We start from the raw sequence: 25,470 nt of genomic DNA, 5'->3' as shown, positions 1-25,470 counted from the left end.
AAAAGTCTTAAGGCTATTATTTTTTCAAGAATAAAATTAGCCATATCTTTCTATCTGATAGAAAATAGAACACTCTGTAAGCTTCTATTTGGCTTGAATTGTGAGCCCACTGACTGCTTCTTTTGCTACTATCGATGTTAAATAGTCAACTTTCAGTTTTTGAACACTTTAAATAGAGATTACCCAGGTGGATAGATATGTCCTAAACCATTTGGATTTAAGACAGACACTCAAGCACCACTGATTCCCAAACTTTATGGAACTATAAAAGGTTATCATTTATTTTGATGGTACTTTTCACCAGCAAAAATGCTATGTGTCATGTAGTTATTTTTTAATGGAGTTGTAGTTTAGTTTCTGCAAATATTTCATGGAACCTCCTTCAAGCTAATTGGGCACATCTGGAAGAGCTGCAAACCCAGGCCTGGACAGCGCTGGTGTCCACCTGAGATGGAAGAACCATGGAAGGACACATGCAGTTTTCAGCTATCAGTGGCTGAAGACTCAATTCTGTCACTTGTCAATTAACTGTGGAGAGAGGGTGAGGAGAACGGGTTACTCTTAAGTTTTGACAGTATACATGAGCTGGCAGCGCTCACCTGTTCAACTGGAGACATTTTCTCACCTGGTTACATCGGTACATTTGTAGACAGATTCCTACCACACCTGCACCCAAGAACTCTACAGCCCTCTCAGACTCATCCACCTGAGCTATTAGGCTTCCTCATGGGAACCATCTGCAAAGAAATCCAGTAACTAGACTGCGAATCTAAAGCAGTGGTTCTTAACCCCAACTACACATTAAAATCACCAGGGGAACTTTTGAAAATCCCACTGAAGAGCCAAGTGTGAGAACCATTGATCTGACATAACGTAGTGCACCTTATAAAGCTGGCTTCACATTTTGGGGGTTTTGTGTGTTTGCTTTTAGTTAAATCCTTAGACTATTCTTGTTTGTGTTGCTCTTTCACGGCTTTATAAATAGTTATTTCCCTTGTCTCTTCAGGATGGAGATGTTGTACATTCCAGACATTCTGTCCAAGCCACAAAAAGTAATCAAATAAATTCAGTAGCACCAAGAGTGTAAGGGGGAGAGCAAAATCACAGAACTAGTTCTCTATATTTGGGATTTGGGAACAATATAGTAGAAAGTCAAAGGCAGCTGAGATAATTCAACACCTACTGAAGGCAGATGACTCTGGTAAGAGAAAACAAACTGACTCCGAGTCTTGGTCCATTGTGAATGGCTGACACTATTTTGTCCAAAAGTGAGTGTCATTTGTCTGCTGACCAAGCCATCCGAGACCCTTAACCAAACTTAACCTTGCCTTAGGAAACTCGGAAATCAAAAAGGTACCCAAAGTATGGTACAGCTACAAGGGGCTGTATGAGACTTTATGCGGTGCATGAAAGAACATCTTTTATTTAATAATTTCATATTTATTTTAATATCTATGTGAAAACATATAACTTGCAAAACACATAATTTTATAATTATCATTGCTTTGGCCATAGTTTAGAAACGTATGTATTTAAAGAAAAGTATCAGTAAATAGTTACACACTGGTGATATTCTTATAGGGCAGGGGAGAAAAGAGCTTTGATAACACTATGTTATAGCATTTTTATAACAACTGTGGTCAACTTAAAATTAAGGTCAATATTTTTCCTGCTTCCCCAATTAACATTTTAGGAAGGGAGAAGAAGGAAAATACAAAGTAAAAGGATGGTAATTAGGTCTCTCAGATACGGTGTTTCCTATCAACTGACCCGCATGTGAAGCGCTATTATTTCAGCCAGATTGACTCGCAAGAAACAGGAACACTGAAACCCACTGCTGTGTTGTTATTTGTACAGAGTTAAGCTGGCAGTATCTACAACAGCCTTTTTTATTTTGAAAGTTTTGGGGTAGATATTTTTGTTTTTAATTTTAGAGAGAGGGGAAAGAGAGAGAGATTTGTTGTTCTACTTATATATACATTCATTGGTTAATTATTCTATGTGCCCTGATTAGGGATAGAAACCACAACCTTGGCATATCAGGACAACACTCTAACCAGATGAGCTACCTGGCCAGGGCCAAGCAGATTTTTTTCAACTACAGCTTACATTCAACATTTTGTATTAGTTTCAGGTGTACATCATAGTGGTTAGAATCATATACTTCACACAGTGTTCCCCTGATATTCCAGTACCCACCTGGCACCATACAGGGTTGTTACGATATTATTGACTATATTTGCTATGCTGTACTTTACATCTGCAGCAGTCTTGATTGAAGACTCCAACTACAAAACCAGTGCCTACTGCCCATACGTGCCTCTTGGGAAGTTGGTTGATGTCTCTGTCGGAGCAGCACTCTGCTGGGTGTGTGGCATCTTTAGCAGGATAAGGCAAGGCACAAAGGAAAACCGGACATGTCTGGGCTGTATGAAAGTTGGCTCGCCCAGGGATGGGCTCAGATTGAAGTCATCTCTGTCTTCCTCCTGCGCCACTCTTCTCTGACTCGCATTAGAAATCCAGGGGCAGAGAACAAAGCAGCCACATTTGTTTTTCCAGAGAAAGAGGGGTCTGGGGAAAAGTGCTCCGACAGCCGTGCTCTGTGGCCTGGTGAATGAAGGGCTTTTCCGTGATTGACTCAAAACTCTGTTTAGTCTGGGTGCTGAGGATTTATATATCAGTTTTTGGCTCTGGTGTCATTGAGGTAGTCCTGACTTCCAGCGATTTTGTAGTCGTCTGTACAGTATTTGCCTCCAGTGAAAGAGGACTGGGAGCCGACTTCGTGCAGGGCCACTTAAAGGCTTGCCTTTCTTCATGCACTCTCACTAATGGGGTTGCCAGTGCTTCTCAAAACCAAAGCAGCAGTGCTTAATACAAACCACCTGGTTGGCTTTTGCAGAAGTGGCAGTGCATTGAGGATACGTCGGGCAAGCTTCGAATTCACAAGTGTAAAGGACCCGGCGACCTGCTCACCGTCAGGCAAAGCACGCGGAACCTTTACGCTCGTGGCTTCCACAAGGACAAGGAGTGCAATTGTGGAGAGCCTGGTTATCGTGCCAGCAGGAGCCAGAGGAAGAGCCCGAGGCAGTTCCTGAGAAACGAGGGGACTCCAAGTAAGGCCCAGGCGGTGACCGTCTCCATGGCAGGCCCGGACAGAGAGGAGACGCTTGCTCCATCCACATTTTAGCTATTAGCAATGAATGCATAGGTTTGGGGCTAAACGTGAACCATCATTCTAATATGAAAGCTAAAATAAATTAAATTTTTGCTTTGTGAACATTTTCACTTAATCAGATGACACAAATTAATTCAGTAAAATCACCAGACACACCACACACACAAAAGAGCTACCAAGGGGTTAAGGGTATATAGTTCAGGTCAGTTTTATTTTATGTTAATGCTAATGTTTTGATTTGTCTGCCTTACGATGCTTTAAAACAAGAAAGAGAATAAATCCAAGGTTCCGTGCTTGTTCATTTAACTAATAGGAAAAGCATAAATACTATTTATAAAGGCATATCTGTTTTAGGACAAAATATTTTTTTAATTCCTCTTTTTGACTGGCAGAATAAAAATAGTTGAAGTCAGTGTGAAAATCACTGCCTAGTGTTTTCTTTATAAAAAGTCTTTTTAGAGGTTATTATTCTATAGATAGGAAAACCTAGTCCTTACCATCCATAAAAGAATGGGAGTCTACTGCCATCTACTGGCATCATGCAAACAGTGACTCGTTTCTGTGGTCATTCCTTTCTATACTGGTTTAGAAATGACCAAGATATATTAAATTCAATTCTGTGTCGAAAATTAGGAAATCAGATCATTCACTAGGACAGTGGAAGCCCATAAAACAGGCTTTTTAATCCTGAATTCCACAGATGAACTTTAGGAGATCACGAGCCCCCCAACCCAAAATATTAAGGATATTCTATGTGTATAATGCACCTTTTTCTGGATGTTCATAATTTCCAACAAATTCTCCAAAGAGTTCCTAACTCAAAAGTCTGAGAACCTTTAACCTGGAAGATTTTCTTTCCTCCCTGAGAGAAAATGCCAGGTGTAATATTTCACATGAAGATACCAAATGGAAAGCCCAGGAGGGACAAGGACCCCTGGCACCATCCCTTAACAGAAACTGAGTACCATGTTCAGCCGAGAGGTGGGAGCAGCCTCCTCTCATCCATGGAGCTGGATGGTTCTCCCCCGGACTGTCCACAAAGCATGTTGATTTTTCAATATTCAGCACAAACTAAGGAAGTCTGGGGTGCTTTTTCAAGCTGTGTGGATTCTTATATATTTGAGACCAGGGGGGCATTTCCTCACCTGGAAAATGCCCACAGAGCAGGAATCTGTAGAGAGAGAGAGAGACAATTCTGATTCCACAGCCAATAGTCTCTCCTTCCTATTCCAGGAGGGGAGGACCCGTGAGCATGTCCCACAGCCTAAGTGCATCTGATTAGCAGGGACAAATGTTTGCATATTAAAGCCCTGACCCAACACACTATGAGCCTTGACAGTGGCCTATAGTGACCAGTAGACAAGCTGGCCTTCCACTGGCAGGACCCTCCATCTGCCAGGTGTTGAGAGTCAGTTGGCTGATGGAAGCATTTGCCAAATTTAATTTCTCTTGGAGTGATCCTCTATTATTTGTGTAAATAGCAGGTGCCTAGAGCATTTGCCTTTTTGAAAAAGTGTCCTAAGGTAATAGGAAGACTATAGTTTTTAGACTCTGAATTACTTAAAATTTGAACCCAGCTCTGTAACCTTGCAAAATGTGGGTAATGTTCAAGGCTTCAGTTTTCTCATCTATAAACTAAGAATAACACCAAATTCATTAGCCTATTTGGATAATCTGATGTTTTATTAAAGATTTATCATAATAATACCTGTCTTTTAAGATAAGTATGAGATCAATAATACATAGCAAAGGGTCAAAAATGATAGTCATCATTATTAATATCATAATGGGGGCTATAATTTTATTCAAACTGCCTTAGCAGTTCATGATGGAAACTCACTGTAGAAGTTCACAGCCTACCATCAGTGGAAAGGATCTTAGGGGTCATCCAGGTCTAGCCCCTCACTGGAGGGATGAAGGGCCAGAGGCCATCACACCACCTGCAGTGACAAAGCTGGGACTAGGTACTACCCCTCCCAGCAGGAATTCCAGTGAGGTGCTCACCCCATTATGATGCCCCTCTGTGTACTGTTTTGCCCCTTTCCAAAGTGGTCATTGAGCCAGGTGATCATTTTTCTTCTCTCCTCAAGTACATCTGGACACTGTGTTAACATATCTCCCCTTATTTCCAGAGTACAAGCCCAGGTTTGTCCATACTCGGCAGACACGTTCCTTGTCAGTCGAATTTGAAGGTGAAGTATATGACATAAACCTGGAGGAAGAAGAATTGCAAGTGTTGCAGCCAAGAAACATTGCCAAGCGTCATGACGAAGGCCACAAGGGGCCGGGAGGTCGCCAAGCTGCCAGCGGTGGCCAAGGGGAGACCTTGCTGGCCAACAGTGGCAATGCTGTGGGCCTGCCCACCACTGTCCGAGTGACCCACAAGTAGGAAGGCTTTATGTGTTCATAAAGGTTGAGTTCACAATCATCCCTGTGTATCTCACCATTTGGTCCCCTTACAAAATGGCACTCAACTACATGATGTCCAAAGGCTGGCCTACGTAACAGTGGGGGTGAAAGATGCAACTAGGAACCCAAACAATTGTAGATTTGGATGTGGGCTTTGGGTTCGTTTTATCATTAATGCTGATCAGCTGGGAATTTAGCCAGAGGGATTTTGTCACATCTTGACTTAGCAGGCATGGAGCTCTGCTATTAAGCAGTTACCTTTGTGGGCATCTAGAAAACAGAGGGAACCATCAGCCAGACTAGTTAGGGGTTCTTTGTGATGCGTGGTCCCTGTGGCTCAGTGATGGCTTCAGAAATTAAATGGAGATCAAGGGAGAGCTGTGGATCCTGGAGAAGGTCCCAGGGAGATGGCGTATGTTGGGAATGGATGTTGGATGAAGAAACACCTCACCTGTCCAGGTCCCGAAGAGCACAGAGGGCCTAGGAGGTCATGGGGACAGCAAGGAGATGGTTCCCCACAGCTTTAATGGACTAAAATAGACTTACTCTCTTGACAGAGAAGTCATTTCTTTCTGACTGTATTGGCAAAATCTTTGTTTTGTCTTTCATTTCATTACTTTGGGGAGGCAGGATACCATAAGCTCCACCCAGATGTTTGAATCTCTGGGGCTGGTCTCCAGGTGCCTGTCATTGTTCAGAGATTTGGACCTGGATTTGTTTCTCTTACATTATTAATCGACTTCATATCCCACTAGCTTTCTATTGTTGGGGCTGCTTCTTTGCTTCAGACATAATGGGGTACTTCAGGCAGGCTTTTATAAAGAAATGAGTGAGATGAGTAACCCACTTCTAACTGCATTTTGTCGAACTAGTCATTTCCATTGTAATTGAAAACCTCATTCTTTTCCCCTACACTATGTGATGGGGCTTTCAAAGCTGAGTTTTGGGGTTTCATCTTTTCATGGGCACATGAACACTGACAGTTGCCTCGAAAGGTGCTCTTAGTGGTGATTGCTCTCTGGCAGCATCCTTGGCCCACATCAGTAGCCAGGAGACATTCCTTCTTATCTTGGTCTATGGGTCAGCTCCAAATTATAGTTTGTATCCAAATTAAGGATTTAGAGGACAGTTAAGTTCCCTTTGCTATTTCTAATATTGTTTTTAATATTAGAATATAGACCTATTTCTAATGTTTCTTGTTTGTTTTTACAGGTGCTTTATTCTTCCAAATGATACAATCCATTGTGAGAGAGAACTGTATCAGTCAGCCAGAGCATGGAAGGACCACAAAGCGTACATTGATAAAGAGGTGAGCCGTGGCCGTGTGATTGGAAGGAATATTCCCAATGCAGGCTTGGCTCTCCGGCCCTACTGCTAGTACACATTGTGTGTATACTTCATTTTTTTATAATTATGTGAGAAATAGAATGGCAAGATCTCTCTTGTTCTCCAGTGATATAGTGATAGTCCTGGCTGAAAACAAAATAGAGTGTGAGAGAAGAATGAAGACCAACTCAATGATCTTTTGAAGTCTCTGTGAGAAAATAATTCAGTTATAAGAGACATCTGTTAATGTTTATAATAAGACATCAGTTGGAATATAGAAGGAGATACATCCTATGCTCAGTTTGTTCCCAAATTAATTATCATCTCAGTGAGTGGCTATAATTATGGAAAACAGAAAATAAGGTGAAAGAAAGGTACTTAGCACAGAAAATCCTTAGAAATGTTATTGTTGAATTGTATGTTTTCCAGATTGAAGCTTTGCAAGATAAAATTAAGAATTTAAGGGAAGTGAGAGGGCACCTGAAGCGGAGGAAGCCCGAGGAGTGTGTCTGCAGTAAGCAGAGGTGAGCGTGAAACCAACCATGCCCCCTTTCCAAACTCACTTTTTGCACAGACTGCATCGATTATCATTGGGCTTGTTTTTCTCTTTTCCCAACAGAAAGATTAATAAAATGAATTATCATATATTTGTAATGACCTAAATCATTTAGGTCAAATTAAATGTCATAAATCTACACAGACAGAAAAAAAAAAGATTATAACAAGTCCCATTAAGCTCAGATAGTTAAAATAAAGTAACTGCTTTCCATTTTGCTTTCTTTTTATAAAATAAACTGTTTAACAAATGCATGATTATGAAGACTCACTTTTTCATCTTCTTGCCTGTAGCTATTACAATAAAGAGAAAGGTGTAAAAAAGCAAGAGAAATTAAAGAGCCATCTTCACCCATTCAAGTAAGTAATGCTGCTTCCCACATTTGCGGGGAGTAAAGGACTGTGTGCTGGGCAATTCTGAAAGGCTACAAGGCCTCCTGCGTGCCAAGGGAGCCTGCTTGGAATAAAGCAGATGGAACTGGGAAGGCATATAGCTCCAGAACTGGAAAGCAGACCCACACCTTGCCAAGGGAGTGTGGCGATGCCGAGGGCTCCTCTGGGGGAGCCGAGAGTATTCCTACACTAATTCTTGGTGTGCTCTCACAGGTAGATGTGTGATAACTGGGTTTTACTCTGTGCACGGTGTGGCTTTCTGTGCGCAGTGACTGGGAGATGACTTCTCTGGACTAGGTCTGTGTGTTCTGTAGATCAGCCAGGCATTGTGGTAAATTCAGAAAGTTGAAAGAAATATACATATTTTTTAAATAATAGTAAAATTTGCAAAGGAAAGGGATTTGGTATTTGAGTCTCAACAAAATTTGAGCACTTCTAGTAAAACAAAAAACAAACAAACAACAACAAAATGACAATTCTTCCCAAGCTCATACTGTCAAATTTGTCAAAGAATTTTAGAAACCCTGTAAGGCAAGTCATCTAATCCAGCCATTCTAAGAGAATTAAATGGCTTTTTTTTAGTCTTTTTTTTGTTTGTTTTGCTTTGTTTTTAAAGTATATTTTATTGATTATATTTTTACAATAGTTCCAATTTTTCCCCCTCCGCCCAGCATCCCTCCTCCCCCAGCAATCCCCCCTCCAAGTCCATGCCCATGGGTCATATATACAAGCTCTCCTGCTTCACCCTTTCTTGTATTCTTAAGAGAATTAAATGTTGATGCCGTTAAGACTCAGTAGAATTCTAAGAGAGCTGTCACAATGAGTTTGTCCTCACTATTACTGATGATATTTGAGGGTCTCTGTGGAAAATAAAGTTCGTCTATTATTGTGTGTCTGTTATCATGTGTCTGAACATTTGTGCGAGATTCATAACAATACTCCTATTTTTAACTAAGAAGATGCTTTCTGGTCATTAAAAATATCCCTTCTGTGGGAATAGGGAGGCCGCTCAAGAAGTGGACAGCAAACTACAGCTTTTCAAGGAGAACCGTAGGAGAAAGAAAGAGAGAAAGGAGAAGAAACGCCAGAGGAAGGGGGAGGAGTGCAGCCTGCCCGGCCTGACCTGCTTCACACATGACAACAACCACTGGCAGACAGCCCCCTTCTGGAACCGTAAGTCCCTTATTCTTTCTAAGTGCCACTTACTACCACGGTGCAGAGACACAGTGACTCATACTACAAGTACTCAGACGAGGAACTCAGCCACATGCAACGAGGACTCTAGAATCATCCAAGACAAAAGCATTCCCTTATTTTCTATACAGACAACTAGAATCATTTTAGCCAAAAATTACTTTTTTTATTTAGAATTTTGTTTGTCTGTTTTTGTTATTTTGTTTGAAAATGCCAAACTGTCCCTAGGTTTTTCTCCTGATACTTTACATGGTACTCAGCCCTTGATGGAGTTCCCACCCAGGAAGACTGCTCTATAATTAAACAATTAAATAATGGATGAACAAATTTGGCCCAGATATATGTCACTTATGCTCTATTTCAAGTGTATACTCTAAGTAAAATAAAAGGAGGTAAAAGTTCCTTAAATGCAGGAACCATATCCTATCGAGTCTCCGCCCCTTCAGTACATAGCACTGTGCTTGCAAGATATGATTAGGGACTTCACAAAATATCTAGCTTTACATAGAATTGTTGAGGATATGGAATAATCACAATTGTGCACTTTTGAAATTAATGCTTATATTTGCCATAGGAGTCTGGGTCACAGAGAAATAATACCCTCCGTTCTCTGGCATGTTATGTGATTGAAAGGTGATCATCCCATGGAGTAGTTGAAACACCATCCTGGTTAGTGTTTCTCAAACATCCAGGAATCCCAGAATATTCTTGAGGGGATCTAGCGCCTACTGTGAGAATTTTTGTTTTATTTTTCTGCATTGACGCTTGTTATTTTAGCGTCCATGTTTGCATCTAAGTCTACAGTCACACGCAGGCGGAGCAAACTCTTCAAGGCATAGCATTTAACTTTTAACATGCTTTGCTAAAGCGGAATATGGGGATCCCGGGGGTCTTTTGTCAACCAGGCCATGGGCTGAGCCCTGCAGACACAACAATCAACAAGACGCACCTCGTTCTCTGCCCTCATGACACTTATGTTCATTCTAGTGGGAGGCGAGGTATCATAAAAAGAAAAGTGAAATAAAGTAATTACATGGTGTAAGGAAATGGTGATCTTCGAGAGGATGCAGATGATGAGCCTTTCTGAAGATGTGAAATTTAAGCTGAAACCTAAAGTGTCCAGAGAAACAGTCTGTGTAAAAGGGGGTCATGGGAAGGAGGGGCAGCACCCCAGGCTGGCAGGACAACAGGAGCAGGGGTTCTGAGGAAGTAGGGAATTTGTTGTGTCAGGACCGGCAAGCCCCTTTAAAGATGAAGTATTTGAGAAGCACAAAGTTATAGTTTGCTCAGAACGTACACAGGAGGTGCCTCAGACCTCTATCAGCTTCTCCCCATCTAAGCCGAGACCATCCTGCCCAAGACACCACCATCCCTTACCTCAGCCTCTGAAAAACCTCCTGTGTGGTTCCCAGACTCCTCTTTTGCTCTTGCCAGTCTGTTCTGCTCAGAAGATTTAGAGTTCCTGATCAATGACAACCTGTTTTCTTTAGGATAAAGAGCAAAATCCTTAACATGTCTAACAAAATCCTTAATATGTCCACAGCTACTCTGGCCCATTTCCTCCCACACTCACCTACATCAGCCACTCGGCTTTTCTCTCTACCTCAAGCATCCTAAGCTCGCTCCCAGCTCAGGGCCTTTGCACACACCGTTCCCTCCCCTTAAAAGGCTTTTGACCCTATACCCACCTGAACCCCTCTGCCTACCACTGACCATACTTACCCTCGGAGTTCAACTGTAACATCTCCTCTCACGCAGACCTTCCCTGTGCCTCAGATGATGAGACCTTTTTATACACTCCGTTAGCCTATTTTTTTCTGCATAGAAATTATCATATTTGTAATTATACAGTTTGTAAAGGTTTTTTTTAGTTATTTTGCTTTTACTTTTGCTTAAAATTTGTCTCCCCTGCTACACTGTAAGTTTCTCAAGATAAGAGACAAGACCATATCTCTGAGATGTGGTACCCCCAACACAAAGGAGTGCTCAGTAAATATTAAGTGAATGAACGAACAAATAAACAAATAAGCAAGCCACCTTGTCCAAGGTCAAATCAACTCACTTCTCACAGAAAATCTATACAGAGATGGGGAAATTTAGTTATTTTTAACATCTACCCACAGAGTACTTTCAAGAGAGAAAATGTGAATCTTAAAGCATAAAGATAAGACAATGTTGGACTAGCTAGCCTACCTCCGTTTTTTCATTCTTTTTGCTTTGTTTCTTTTTTACCAACAGTGGGATCTTTCTGTGCTTGCACAAGTTCTAACAATAACACCTACTGGTGTTTGCGTACAGTTAATGAGACACATAATTTTCTTTTCTGTGAGTTCGCCACTGGCTTTTTGGAGTATTTTGATATGAATACAGATCCTTATCAGGTAAGTCAATATGTTTTCATTCTATGAAGATTATTGAAAATAGAATAACCAGAACATGGGCTTAAATATATCATCCTGGCCTCTTTGTCCACAGCTCACAAATACAGTGCACACAGTGGAACGGGGCATTTTAAATCAGTTACATGTACAGCTGATGGAACTCAGAAGCTGCCAAGGGTATAAACAGTGCAACCCAAAACCAAAGGGCCTTGAAGTGGGTAAGGAAAATAATTTTTTTCTATGTTACCTGGGAATTTCTTTGGGTTGTCAAGCTTCCTGCTTTTGAAATGTTTATATGCACAGAAACAGTTTGGGACACTTACAGGGGAAACTATCCAGGAGATTCCAAATACAATTTTTTCTCTAAATTTAGTTCTGGGTGCATTACACACCAAAAGATTTGGTGAGTGTTTTATTCCAGTCTCTCCCACAGGACTTTTATTAGTAAACCTCAGTTCCGGATTGAAGCATCTGTTGGAAGATGGTTGAAAGCGTTTGGGATTTATTTATTATTGCTGTCAACAGTCATAAGATATACCCTAGGTAAACCAAGATATCCTGTTTTTTTAAGAGTACCCTATTTTTGCTTACCACAGTCTGGCACTCCCCCAGCTGGACCTTTGCCCATGATACAGTGAGTTGATTTCTTTGGCCACATTTTCTATCTGAAACTAGGGATATTTGAGCCATTCATTGACTTGGGATCTAACAGTATTAGAGGGCCTGGACAGAATCAAGATGTCCCCTCCTTGGTCTGCTGTGTTAAACTAACTTATTTCTCCTCTGGCTCATGGGGATGCATTGTCTGTCCCACGGTTGATGAGAATACTTATAAATGTAAATGCCAACTATCTGTAGAAGGAAGTAGAAAGAGCTGAAGCTGTCCAGGGCCATGTTGTCATCATGGCACACCAACCCCCAAAGGAGGTGCAGAGCAGGGCACACAGGTTGTGCTGCCCATTTGCAGGGACCTCTGCTATGCAGCTGAGTCTTCTGTGTCCTTCACAGCCTGTGTCCCTGTGGACCTTCACAATCTGTGTCCCTGTGGACCCTGCTTAGATACGGAGGTCAGTCAGCAGCTCCCTGAGTCATGTGACTTGAAACGGTGGTGGAGCGCCCTAAAAGGGCCAACATCACCACCTGTCATTTCCACCATTGGGGGATCCTAAAGGTTTTCAAGCTGTGAGAGTCCCATAAGAAAGTATAAATCCTGTGAGAGAAGACCCATCTCAGCTGTCCATCAACACTTCTCAACACCTTAGCAAAATGAGTTGCCAGCCAGAAGAGTCCCGTCCTGACTCGTAAACTAGGTCATTCAGTCACTGACCCCACTCCACTCAAATCTTTTCAGATATCTGCTTACCTGTTGACCTTTTCTTCAATTAGTAAAAAAAAAAAAAAAAAAAAAAAAAAAAGAATAATAATAAGAAAAAGCCCACAAAGGCCTGGAAACCAACCCAACTCTTAGAGGCACTGGAAATATGACACCAAGATATTCCTCCCCCAAAGAACACAGCACTCTTATTGGTGATGAAAGAACAACTCTACTTAGTGAAACCTGACCCAGTGTATTCCTGGTGAAGTGGCTCACCAGGTGGGGCCACTTATTGCTCTTATACTGCACCTCATCCTCTCCACTTTCTAGACAATTCCTAAAGGAGATGATTATTAGCCTTTTTTTCCAAGTGTTTCGTCTAAAAATAACCGAAGTGTGACTTTTACTGAGACTTGCACAGACTTCTGGAAGCACTTTCTTGCTACTTTTACGTGGCCTCTTCTCTTGTCTCAATCCCTCATTTTTCATATGAAAACTCATGTATGTTTTATCTTAAACCTTTGTATTTTTAGCTTTCACTCCTCATTCTGAACCTGTCTAATAGAAAAACTCCGTTGGACTTCAGTACTGTCTGTATTTAACACAATATGTTTCTTCCTAGGATTTAGATGTTGTGTGTGGAACACTACATAGTGAATGGTTTTATGAGTCCTAACACTAACACAAATTACTCTTGTATTTTCCTATATCAGGAAATAAAGATGGAGGAAGCTATGACCTACACAGGTATTCACACTTTTTTATTCTCCCCAGTAGCGTCTTTCCCAATAATTGCATGATCCGGACGTTTCAACTAATTTCTGTTTCCCACCACACTGCACAGAGCACAGCTGGGGTGCATGCATGTCCTGACAGCACTCGTCACCTTCTCATGTCATTGGTTCGAGATTTGTCATTTTGTTTTTAAGTCAGCTCACTGTCACAGCAAGATGTCTCAGGCATTTACTCACTCCCATGCTTGCCTACTTGTTGAATGATGCTTTTAAGCATGGGATGATGTGAAGGGGGAAAACAGAATAACTTTTGGGAGCCCGGGGTAGAGGGTGGGAGAATTATGTTCCTTGTGGTGCTTACACACTGATTTGCTGGAGAGGCTTCATGGAAACTGGTTAGAGATTTTATGAAATATAACATCAGAAGCACAATAAAAGTAATGGCAATTTTAAGAGCATTCTAAAGCTGAAGTTGGAGAAACTAGAGGAGGTTCCTTGTTAACAGTTCTTAGTTAACTTTGCTGGTGAAAAGCAGCAGTTATATGATTCAAAAGGCTCTGCAGGGTGGTGCTCATGACTGAAGAGAAGGTGCTGGGGTTGGGGACAGGGTACCAGGAGTAACAGAAGCAGAAATGTCTCAACATAACACAAAACATGCTCCCTGACACACAAACTTCATGAGAAGGCCTCAGCCTAGTTATCTTGTCTCCCTCCAACCCCCACCAATCCCTCTTACCTCATTGTGCTCCGGACGTGGGACCCAGATGCCTGGTGGCCATGTCACTTGGTCACCCAGCATCATCAGCCCTTGCCCATTTTCCTCTCCAAGCATAGAACTCAGACAGGTTTGTCAGAAATATGCCGTGTGGGACAAGAGGGTCTGTCCTTATCACCTCTATTGTGGGTAAACTGAGGTACAATATGTCAGCACCCTAGATAATGAGTCTGCTCAGGAGAAAAACTTTCATCAAAGGCACGTGGACTTAACTGATGCCATCTATATTGATACTGTCTCAGAAACAAAAGAATATTGGTGTTTCTGGCATCCCTGTCCACCCACCATCGCCGTCCAGCCTCCTGAGCTGTGGTCTCAGATCCTTCCTTTTAGAAGACCACTCCACAGCGAGACCTGAAGTGAAACAGTAGTGAAGGGAGTGGGAAGATATACAGTAGTCCCTCTCTATATCGCAGTTCACTTATCACGGCCTCACTGTATCACGGGATTTTTAAAAATATTATATTTAATTATCGCAAATTTTTCACTATATCGCGGGGTTTTGCAGTACTGTATACATATGTTGTTAAAGTTACGTAGGTTTAAGAGTATAGGATATGTTTAAGAACATAAGTAGTGTTTATAAAAGTGTGGAAAAGGTTAATAAGGGAGTGGGAAAGGTTTATAAGTGTGTGGGAAGGGTTTCTAAAGCCTTAAAATATATATAAATACTAAAATAAATTAAGGTTCCTACTTTGCAGATTTTCACGTATTATGTCTAGAACGTAATAACTGTGATAAGTGAGGGAATACTGTAAACAAATGAAATGAGGAAAGCTGGACTTTAGAGGTTACTTGATAATATTTTTATGTCTCTTCTTTTTCTCTTCTCTCTTGTCTTCTTTCCTTTCCTCACTCTGCCCCCGCCCCATCCCCATGTCACCCGTAGCCCACGTGGGACAGAGCAGAAGAACCCACTCTTAAGCTGGTCTCAGCCGGGATATGGGCTGACGAGGTAATACCCCATACACCAGCACTGCTTCCTGGGGGACACTTAAGACACTTCCAAAGTGTGACATTTTAAATGGACCTAACACTAAGTATTGACTTGACAGTTATTTCATTATGCACTCAAATTTTACAGCTAAGGGATTTTCATGTGTGGCCTTTTTTTTACATCTGTCATGAGAGAGGTAAAGAACATTAACAAGTTATTTAGGACAGTCTGGTGAGAGCTGAGTCAGCGTTTTTCTCCATCATGTCATCCCTGGACACCTTTGAGATGAAAAACGCTTAATTGCACCCCAGTCAGAATTAAACGCAAGCATCTGGGACTCTCCCCTTTCCTGATCCCTGCCACCACCTCTAAATGGGGCCAAGTCACTCATTTCTGAGGTCGACTGACATAGCTTTGAAAGTCTCAGTTGTCGGTGGAGTCCCTTCTCTGGTCTCATGGCCATTGAAAGTGTGTGTGCAGGGTGAATACCTGTTGCTTTTTTCACCCCCTACATTTCTTACCAAAGGACAGATCTACGGATACTCTCCAACTCAAAATGACTGACATTTTCATCATCTACCATTCCATAATTAGTGAGGCAAGCTATCTTTCAATCACAAGCCAAGTTGCAGACAGGAATCGTGGAACAGGGTTACTGAGAGCATTTGCCTGTCACACCTGGGGACTCAATGGACACCGAAATGCAGTGTTTGATGTGGCCTTCCCTGCTCACTGTACCTTGTTGGATTAAAAGGGAGCAGGTGTAGAACCAGCCACTGTGTGTGTGGAGCTACAGAGAGAGCTGGCATTTCCGGACCCATTTACCAGCACGCAGCCCTCCAGGGAGAACACTGCTTAGGGCTACAGAAGTCTTGGTTCTTTCAGATTTTGATTTTATTTTATTTAGAAAACTAATTAAGATGCATTTTTAATCATGATATTTCATTACAAAAGCCTTTGAGAAAAATGGTAACATGCAAACCTGAAGAATTTGATATTTGAAAATTCAAGGGTATTTGAAAAAATTTATCTCTTACAAGATGGATTAAATAACAGTTTTCAAAATGCCTTCAACTGTGTGGATTTTCAAAAATTTTAATCCTTAGATTTATTTAAAATGTTCCCGAAAAGCAAGTCTGTTTCCTATTCATCTTTGTGATTTCTGCGTTTATGTGTTTTTTGCTGTGGTGTGTGTGCACGAGGCTGGGGCAGCTGACACAGTTCAGAAAGTGGCCCCCCAGACTCAGGAAATAATTTTTGGCCTGAGTTGAAAGCAACAATTTCTGTGTTGCCAAATAGTGTTTCTCCCACAGCCTGTGAAAGCAGCTGCTGCTGCCCTCTGCTGTCCAACACGCGCCCTTGGCGACCACGGTGTGTGTTCAGCTGGGCTGCGGGGCAGATAGTCAGCTCTTGGCAGCCTAAGGCTGAAGGGCTGCTTCCTGATCTTCCTTCTGTACCACACCCTGCAGCCAGCAGACCACATCAAGCTCCGCCCTCAGCAACCATGCTCCTACCACTTGCTTTTGCTTCTTTGATTCATCTCCCCTATAGCAACAGTCCATGCCTTGCAGACAGAAGCAGGTGATATAGCTGTGTGTTAGAAGCTGTATAGTACTGTGGCTAGAGGGCAGACACTGGAGCCAGCCTGGGCTCAAACCCTGGCCTTACTAGCAGCAAGCTGAGACTAGAGTCTGGCATGTATCAAACCCTGACAATGACGGGTGTTCTTAGTAAGGTGTACTAGGGGTGCACAACATTTAAATGAAGGAGACAGTATGTGAAAGGAAATAATAAGTGATATTATAAATTCAAGGCATGTTACCATATTTTATAAGAAAACTCAAAAAGAGATATTGTTCATCGGCACCACCACCATCTCCATCATCACTCACTGGCCACCAGGTTTCCGCACACAATCCATTTAACTGCCGGAACCTCTCAGATCACTGCTCTGCCCTGTGCTGCCCTAATGAAGCTTCCCCTGCTCCTCTTCTCATTCACATCTCGGGACTCCATTTATTTAAGCTGCCTTGATAGCAGCACTGCTAGACTTCTCTGTTTCAGGTGCTTGACCAAGAGATGGGTCATGATCAGGGTTTGGGGTTATAGGGGCTAGAAGTGAGGCCAGCATCCCAAGGTGATGTGGGGACTGAAGGTCTGAGTTGTCAGGATGTGGGCCAGAGATCCAGCGTCACTGTGTGAGGTTGTGCATTTTGCACCCTGTGCAGAAGCATGACATGGAGGGACAAGTAGGCACAGAAATGCAACCAGAGCTGTGCTAGACAAGCCACATCCACTGGTGAGGTGAGTGTTTCTTCACACCACAGTGGCCACCCTGGTCAGGATCAGTGTTGCTCTGAGCTCCTCTTCTGAGCTCTAAAGAATGTTCATAGTTTGGCCTTACTTTTGCGGTAGTCATTCCACCCACGGGCTTTATTTCTTGTGCCACAGAAGAGGAAACTAAAGTGTTGCATTTTTAGAACTTGAAGATCCTCCCTGAATGGAAGGATGAAATTTATCTTTAAAGGACTTCAATATATAGGGGGGGAACAAGAGGAAAAATTAATCCTCTTTCATCCATTTACTAAAGAAATAAGGAAAGAATCTAAATGACCACCTCTCTGCAAGGTGCAGCCTTCAAGGAGACCACAGTTGAGTCTATACTTACCGTACAGAACGCAGAGTGCCGTGAGCCATGTGAGAGCCCCTAACCCAACCTGAGAAACCAAGGGAGGTATCCCAAGGGGGTGCCATTTATGCTGCATGCTGAAGGCACAGACTAGTGAAAGGAGTCCGTCCTCCTAAAAGGGACAGTTTGTATGAAGGCAAGATTCGATGGGAGGACTGTGGTCAATTCAGCGAGAGTACCAGGGAAGGGAGAAGAGAGCAGTGAACTGAAGAGGTAAACAGAGCCTCTTTTATGAAGAGCGTTGTATGTAGGGGAGCCATATAACTTATCTTCCAAACGGGTGTTTTTGATCTTGGGGGTACTTAAATATTAAAGTTAAGTAAATTTGATATATGTATTTACTAACCAGTGAATTGGTAGGTAGATTTATAAAATTATTGTATTTAAAAACTGTTCTCTAAACTAAAGTTTCAAAAATTCTAGGCAAATCCTAAACTGATCAGGATGCCAGTACAACAAACACAAACTGGGATCATCCTGGGCAAACTCGACAATTAGGTCTTTTAGTTATAAGCTATCTCAGAGGATTTGGTCTTTATCCTGAAATCAATAGGGAAATATTCATGAGTATTCAACTAGGAGAAAAAATAGAAGAGAATTTGGGTTGATCAGATTAGGTCACATAAGTAGTTATGAGACAGTTTTGTGGGTCAGACTGGGCACACATTCCGGCTTCATCGCTTCCCGATTTTGGGACCATATGATAAGGGCGCTATATAACTTACTATGTTCCAGCACTCTCCTAAGTCATTTAATCACCACAATAACTTTGTGAGGTCGGTACTAAGATTATCCCCATTTTTACAGATGAAAAAAGTGAGTCAGGAGGAGGTGAAGTAAACTTCCCAAGATTATATAGCTGATCAGTGATAGAATAGGTAGTCAAACTTAGGGGTCTGGTTCTAGCAGGTGCTTTCAATCTCTGCACTTTACTGTTTCTCATGGACAATTTACTTAACCCTTTTATGACAATTTTCTCATTTATATAGAGGTGATAATAATATATATGTATAATAATACATAAGAGCTACATGAGCTAATCTGAAAAGTGATTAGCACAAGCCTAGAACTTATGTTATTCTATGATTGATGTTTCATTGAAAACTTAAGACCCAGATCAAATTCCATTTCAATCTAAAACATGTTTCCCGGACTGGTGTGGTTCAGTTGGTTGGGCATCATCCCACATAGTGAAAGGTCGCTGGTTCGATTCCCAGTCAGGGCACATGCCTAGGTTGTTGGTTCAGTCACCAATTGGGGCACATACAAGAGGCAATAAATCAATGGCTCTCTCTCACATCGATGTTTCTCTTCCTCTCTCTCCCTTACACTCTAAAGATAAATAAATAAATAAATATTTTTTAAAATAAAATGTTTCCAGCAGCACGAAAGTCACTCATGATGCACACTTAATTTAGTCTTAAATATTGGAAACCCTGTGTCTTCAGAAACACATTCAAAGAGAACCTAGAAAAACATGAAAGGGCTTAGCAGAAAAGAATGGATCCTTTAGTGCAGACATTATTCAGGCTCTCTCAATTTTGAAAATCAAATTAGTGCCCTCAGAACTAAAACTTGGGAGAGTAGTCATATTAATGAAAATGTCCTTCCACTTAGCAAAGGTCAATGAAACTACAATGCTTTATGAATTTCTGGTTGACGTATTCTTTGCTCCTTGAAATTGTAGACACCTAGCGAGGTGAAATTCAAAGCTTGCTATTGAGCACAGGCACCCAGAATCATGTGCAGAGGGTCATTGTAATGGAGGGGCTCACACAGAAGGAAACCCAGAGGAGGGAAAGGCTTTGTGGAGAGGGTGATGCCCAAACTGACTAGGGTGATGAGGCAGAGAAGCACATTCTAGAAATAAATACGGGTGCTGAAGAGGGAGTGAGCCTGGTGCTTTCAGGAACTGTACATTGTCCCCTCAGGCTAGGATATGGGATGTGGGGAAAAGGAGGTGAGCAGGTCCGCAAAGCGGCAGGAGTCAGGCCATCTATAGAAACTGTCCTTTCTGCTTCTTATGACACCAGTATCTCCTATTCCAGGAAGTTAAAATGTCACGCATATGTGATCTCCAAGTTACCCATCTGTAGACAACAGCATGAAATGATTATGCGCTTGTGTTCTTAAAAGTAAATAAATATCATCCAGAAAGAAACGTGACTTATTCTGAGACCTGCACAGATCTTTAATTTTTTCCTTTGCACTTTCACAACCTTTCTGCCTAGGGTTGGATGAGAATTACCTATGACTTGAAATCATCTTCATTTATTTCCAGAATTCACTTTTCCAAACAAACCCATTCACACCTTTCCTCCCTGAATAAACTGTGGAATGGCTCAAGAAAAGGGCATTGTTTGTGAGGACTGGCAAAAACCAGGACAGACATGTATATCGACAGCTATTGCTATTGATACAGAGGTGTGAATATAGCTATCTAAACATATTTTAAAATAATGTTTATACTGATACCTCTAACTCTATTTCAACATGAGGTTCACTGTAGCCTTTCTAGTTTCAGTATTACAACTTTCTCTTCCAACAGTGAGAGGTGTGGTTCCCATTATCCTCAATGAATTAACTCATTTGTTAAATTCTATAGTACATAGAAGGAAATTTCAGAATTACTAAATTATATATTACTGCAGAAACAAACCCACTAACTAGAGTTCAATACATTTTTCCACATTTTCAGTCTGTGTTCAAAGTTTTTTGGGTTCATTTCATGCCATCCCCCCCATCCCTGGTTTATTTGTTTGTATTCCGTTTTAGGTTCAATTTCTTTTTCTCGTCATTAATTTAATTTTGTTTTTGGTGTGTAATGCATTAACATAGTTCCAAAAGCCAAAACTTCAAAAAGCCTACACGGAGAAATACTGCTGCTTCCCACATCCTCTTCTTGCCCTTGCTCTAGAGACAGCCAGTCTCCTCCACGTCTGCTTTACCTTCCTGTGTTTCCTGCTGCAATAGTACCCAGATGTGTATAACTTATCTCTCTTACTTTTTTACAAAAGGTAGCATACTATATATACTATATTGCACTTGGTTTCTTTTTCACTTAAAATATGATTTTCAGCCCAGACTGGTGTGGCTCAGTTGGTTGAGCATCATCATCCCAAAAGGCGAAAAGTTCCTGGATCAATTCCCGGTCAGGGCACATGCCTGGGTTGCAGGTTCAGTCCTAGTCGGGACACATATCAGAGGCAACTGATCCTGTTTCTGTCTCACATGGATGTTTCTCTCCCTCTCCTTCTCTCTCCTTTCCCCTCTCTCTAAAAATAAAATAATAAATTTAAAAAACAAAATGATATTCACTTTAAAATATATCCTCAGAGAGATTTTCCCATTCTGTTTTGACACCTTCATAGTACTCCATTATGTGGCTGCACCATAATTTATTCAACCTCTTTCATGGATAGGCATTTCAGTTATTCTTATAATTTTGCCTACAAATAGTGCTGCAATAAAGACCTTGTGCAAATATATTGCCTATTGCTGAGGATATCTTCAGATTAAATTCTTAGTCATGGGATTACTGAGTCAACAGGTATATGGATGTATGAAACATCGCCAAATTCCCCTCCATGGTGTTTTATCATTTTGCATTCCCACCATCAATGTATCTGCTTTTAACAGCTGTCAAACTTTTGAATTTTTTTCTAATCTAATGAGAAAGAAAGGGTATTCAGTGTGGTTTTATTTGCATTTATCTTCTTATAAGTAAAGTTGAACATGTTTTTGAAAATGTAAAGGTCATTTTTTTTTTTTTTTTAGATTATCTAGCCATGTCTTCAGCCCATTTTTCTATATGGTTTTTGAAAGAATTATCAAGAAGACTTAATAACTTTATGATGCAGAGTCTTATACCCAAAAACAAAGGCTATCTTTCCACTTGGTCAAGTATACTTCTGGGTCTTTCAGGAGGTTATTAAAGTATTTTCTTATCCGTGTTGCATAGTTCTTAAGTTTATTCATAAATACTTTATCTTCTTTGTTACTATTGTCAATAGGGTTTTCCTTCATCATTAAAACCTCTGCCTCGTTGTTGTTAGTATATTCTTATTTATTTTAGTCCATTTGACCTGTCTTGGATTGAGTAACTCCTATTATTATGTTTCTATGCATTTCTCATTGTACTTTCTATAGATAGCTTCTTTATAAAGCTCGTTGCCCTTTTCCCCCACTTTGGAACTTAGTAGGGTTTGTATTTTTGTCATATTGGTTGCCTTTGAACTTAACACCTATTTAATGTCCCTAGTCCCTGTTTCTTACTAATCTTTTATTATCTCTTGGGTCAGTTTTTAATGGTGTTCTTTGACTCCCAGCTACTACTTGAACTATACTCTCAGTGAGCTGCTTCTCTTTCAGCAGGAGGCAACAGATAGATGTTTCTCTCACATGTCAATGTTTCTCTATCTCTCTCTTTCTCCCTCCTTTCTCCTCTGTTGCAAGAATTCAGATCTCTGGGTAGGGGCATGTTTACATGCTCCTCTGTCCAGGTGTCCTGTGGCTCAGGAGATAAGCTGGCCTTGTCTCCACCTGCGGCTCTAGGCTATACAGGCCACTGAGTCATGGAATCTTGAGATCAAAGAGGTCTGTTAAGTACTCCATCTGCCTCCTTGTAAATAAAGTCTTAATTGGAGCTGGCCTTGAGGATTAGTGGGTCTGCTTTGTATCCTTGATAGGTGCTATCTAAGTCCTAAGTTACGCTAGCTATATTTTACACGTTAATGATACATTGTAAGAATTCTTTCACTACTGGCTGTAGAGCCACACACCCTCCGTTCTATTTTTTGTAACTTTTGAAATCCTAATAAAAGGACGGTGGGGTCTCATGCTCTCCACTGACTGCCAGAGAGTGCTGCAGCCCCCCAATCGTGTTTATCATTCTGCTTGCTGGAATTATCTGCATGTCCAGGATCACAATTAAATCTACACTCCTCTCTGTAAAAATAAATCAAATAAAGTGAAATTCACTTAAAAAAATAAAATGGTTTTCACATCCTCACATGCTTGATTTCATTGACTTTGCAGAGCTGCATTGTGGCTTTTTTCACTTACTGCTTACTTTCGCAGGGGTATTTTCATAAAATGATGGCTTTTTTCTTATTATTTTCTTTTATAATAATTTTGTGTAGATTTAGGCTTCTTTTATTAATTTCATGGATTTGACATTTGCAAGATTCCTAATTTAGGAGGATCTTTTCTGTTGGTGTAGCCACGTACACTTTCTGTCTATGTTTTTATTTTATTATTATTTGAGGGTTGGAGTGGGAAACATTTTGTGCCCTCCAGTTTTTTGTTTCTCTATTTTTCTTGCAGGATCTGAAATTTCCCTTCTTTTGTTTTCTTGTTGCTTTATCACCGGAGTTTCCAAAGGGTGTATCTCTCTTCCTTTGCATTCTTTTCTCCCTGAAGCCATGACTTTCAGGCAGCCTCCTGGGGTCACGCACACTTAAGTCCTTTCTTCACGGTCACCTCTGTGATTTACCAGGACCCTACAGTATTTTATACTTAGGTTAATATTCTTTTCAGCAATTGATTCAAATCAATTTTAACTCTACCCTCACTTCCTTCTGCTCTTGTTCATACTGTTTTTCTAGAGTTGTGCCGGAAGTGTGACATATAACTCTGATGAGATTATTTTTTTTTAGTTATTGATGACTTAAAGCTTATATAACTTTCTGTCTTCTAGTTAAAATGAGATTTGGGGTTTTATGTAATTTTACTTATTCTTCCTGCCAACCTGTGTTGCTTGTAGGCCACCTCTTAGAGCAGTACTTTGGCACAACTAGGGAAAACATGTTGTTTTCTGCAGGTCTGTAGTCATCTTGATGATGTAGAAAGATCTAGAGAAAGTGGGTGCATTCTTTGCATACTGTGAAAAACCACTGAAAGATTGATCTCTCTAGGGCACTGAACTTTTAGGAAGAAAATAAAAACAAAGAAACAGATTCAAGCAATTGATTTGAAGAGTTTAATTGTACCCAGTTTGTTTTTATTCTAAGTACCAGGGGATATAAAATAAAGATATCTTACTAAGCACCGCCTATTACATCAAAGTACTTTCAAATCCATCATTCACCCAGCAAAGATATTATAACACAAGTATTCCCACATTGGACAGATGAGGAACCCAGACTCAGAGAGACTCACTCACATAATTTCATGGTAACAGAGTTGGCTTGACAAGAGCCAGGAGTAAAACACGAGCCTGACTGTGCCTCGTCATAGCAGTTTTCACTTGTTCGATCTCCTTTCCATTTTATTTTGTTATTATTCAATCACTTTTGTAACCTAAGGCCTCTCCTTGGTAACAAAATTACTGGGGGAAAATACTTTATAGTGTTATACTTCAAATTGATGTCCTCTGTAAAAACAATGTAAGTTGCTTCTCCAGAAACAGGAAATCTTTTCCCCACTAATGATCTACCTTCATGTCTCTTCACAGAGGACAGTTATGGGATGGATGGGAAGGTTAACCTTCCCAGTCCCACTGCAAACATCAGCTGGCAAGGCCTGGAGGATTCATACAGCATGAGTGAAAGCTTCTATGAGTACAAACAGAACTATAGACTTAGTCTGGTTGACTGGACTAATTACTTGGAGGACGTAGATAGAGTATTTGCACTGCTGAACGGTTACCACGAGCAAAATAAAACAAATAAGACTAAAACTACTCAAAGTGATGGGTTCCTGGCTGTATCTGCTGAGCTCTCTGCACCAGTAGAGATGGCCTCTGCTGAGTCAGATGAAGACCCGAGCCGCTTGGTTGGGGAAGCCCATCATTTGACCTTGCCAGCCAACCTTCGAACTCTGCATTTGAACCAACCAACATTCAGTCCGGAAAGTAAACTTGAATGGCATAACGACATTTCAGAAGTTGTTGTTTGAATTCTGAACACTGGAGAAATCATAAGACTGCCAAACAGAAAGAGCGTGAAGAATTGAGTCACCTTGAACCTGACTTCAGTGGCGGTGACATGCCCAAGCTGGTGCTCAAGCCCAGCCCCAAGCTGTGGCCTGTCAGCAGGCACCAGAAAGGACTTCCCTGGGATGGTGGTCCAGGAAAAGATGTTTTGAAGATCAGTGTATCTTCCTGTGCATTCTGATGTGGATTTCTCTCATCAGCTGGTCAGAGTGTCCGTCTTGGAGAAGTCTATTAACTCCAGCGATATGGAGAGCATGTCAAAGCAGGTGGAGAAAAGTCACAGAAGGGGGACTGATTAGATGCAATTGTTACCTTACCCTAAACACAGTATTGTTTTTAACTTTTTATTAGTAAACTAATAAAGGCAATCATGACAACCAACGTTCCAAGCTACCCTAGGTACCTACATGCAGTAGAATTCAGTGCGCATGTGAGCAGACATACAGGGACTTGGTGTTGTAATTCACTATATGTTGAGTGTAAGAAGAAAAGTTATTTTGGATTTTTGTTGGTTTAGGGGATACTAAAACAGTATTATCTTTGGAAAGTTGTGGGGACATGCATATATAAATGCTATCCTAACAAGATGGCTAGAATTGTGCCTTCCTGAGTTTCTGAAACTGGACATCCTTGGTGAAGTAACACACTTTCTA

At 41.1% G+C, this 25,470-nt stretch overlaps 1 protein-coding gene across 3 annotated transcripts in view; it reads left to right on the top strand.

The window, feature by feature from the left end:
- SULF1 (sulfatase 1) overlaps positions 1 to 24,439 on the top strand; it is a 153,182-nt gene extending 128,743 nt beyond the window's left edge. For 2 of the 3 annotated variants that reach the window (XM_090283593.1, XM_090283592.1), the window contains exons 12-22: positions 2,900 to 3,113; positions 5,308 to 5,560; positions 6,797 to 6,893; positions 7,340 to 7,434; positions 7,760 to 7,825; positions 8,859 to 9,031; positions 11,291 to 11,433; positions 11,528 to 11,651; positions 13,462 to 13,495; positions 15,147 to 15,212; positions 24,338 to 24,439. In XM_090283593.1, coding sequence (XP_090139719.1) covers positions 2,900 to 3,113; positions 5,308 to 5,560; positions 6,797 to 6,893; positions 7,340 to 7,434; positions 7,760 to 7,825; positions 8,859 to 9,031; positions 11,291 to 11,433; positions 11,528 to 11,651; positions 13,462 to 13,495; positions 15,147 to 15,212; positions 24,338 to 24,368 — 1,296 coding nt within the window. In that variant the 3' untranslated portion in view covers positions 24,369 to 24,439. The remainder of the gene's footprint in view (positions 1 to 2,899; positions 3,114 to 5,307; positions 5,561 to 6,796; positions 6,894 to 7,339; positions 7,435 to 7,759; positions 7,826 to 8,858; positions 9,032 to 11,290; positions 11,434 to 11,527; positions 11,652 to 13,461; positions 13,496 to 15,146; positions 15,213 to 24,337) is intronic. The other variant, XM_090283594.1, reaches the window with a different exon arrangement.
- The last annotated feature ends 1,031 nt before the right edge of the window (positions 24,440 to 25,470 follow it).

Source organism: Furipterus horrens, unplaced genomic scaffold (assembly GCF_987537825.1).
Source record: "Furipterus horrens unplaced genomic scaffold, mFurHor1.1.pri manual_scaffold_7, whole genome shotgun sequence".
In the NCBI taxonomy this organism is placed as follows: Eukaryota; Metazoa; Chordata; class Mammalia; order Chiroptera; family Furipteridae; genus Furipterus; species Furipterus horrens.
Note: the sequence above shows the minus strand (reverse complement) of the source record. Positions and strands in the feature narration are given on the sequence as shown.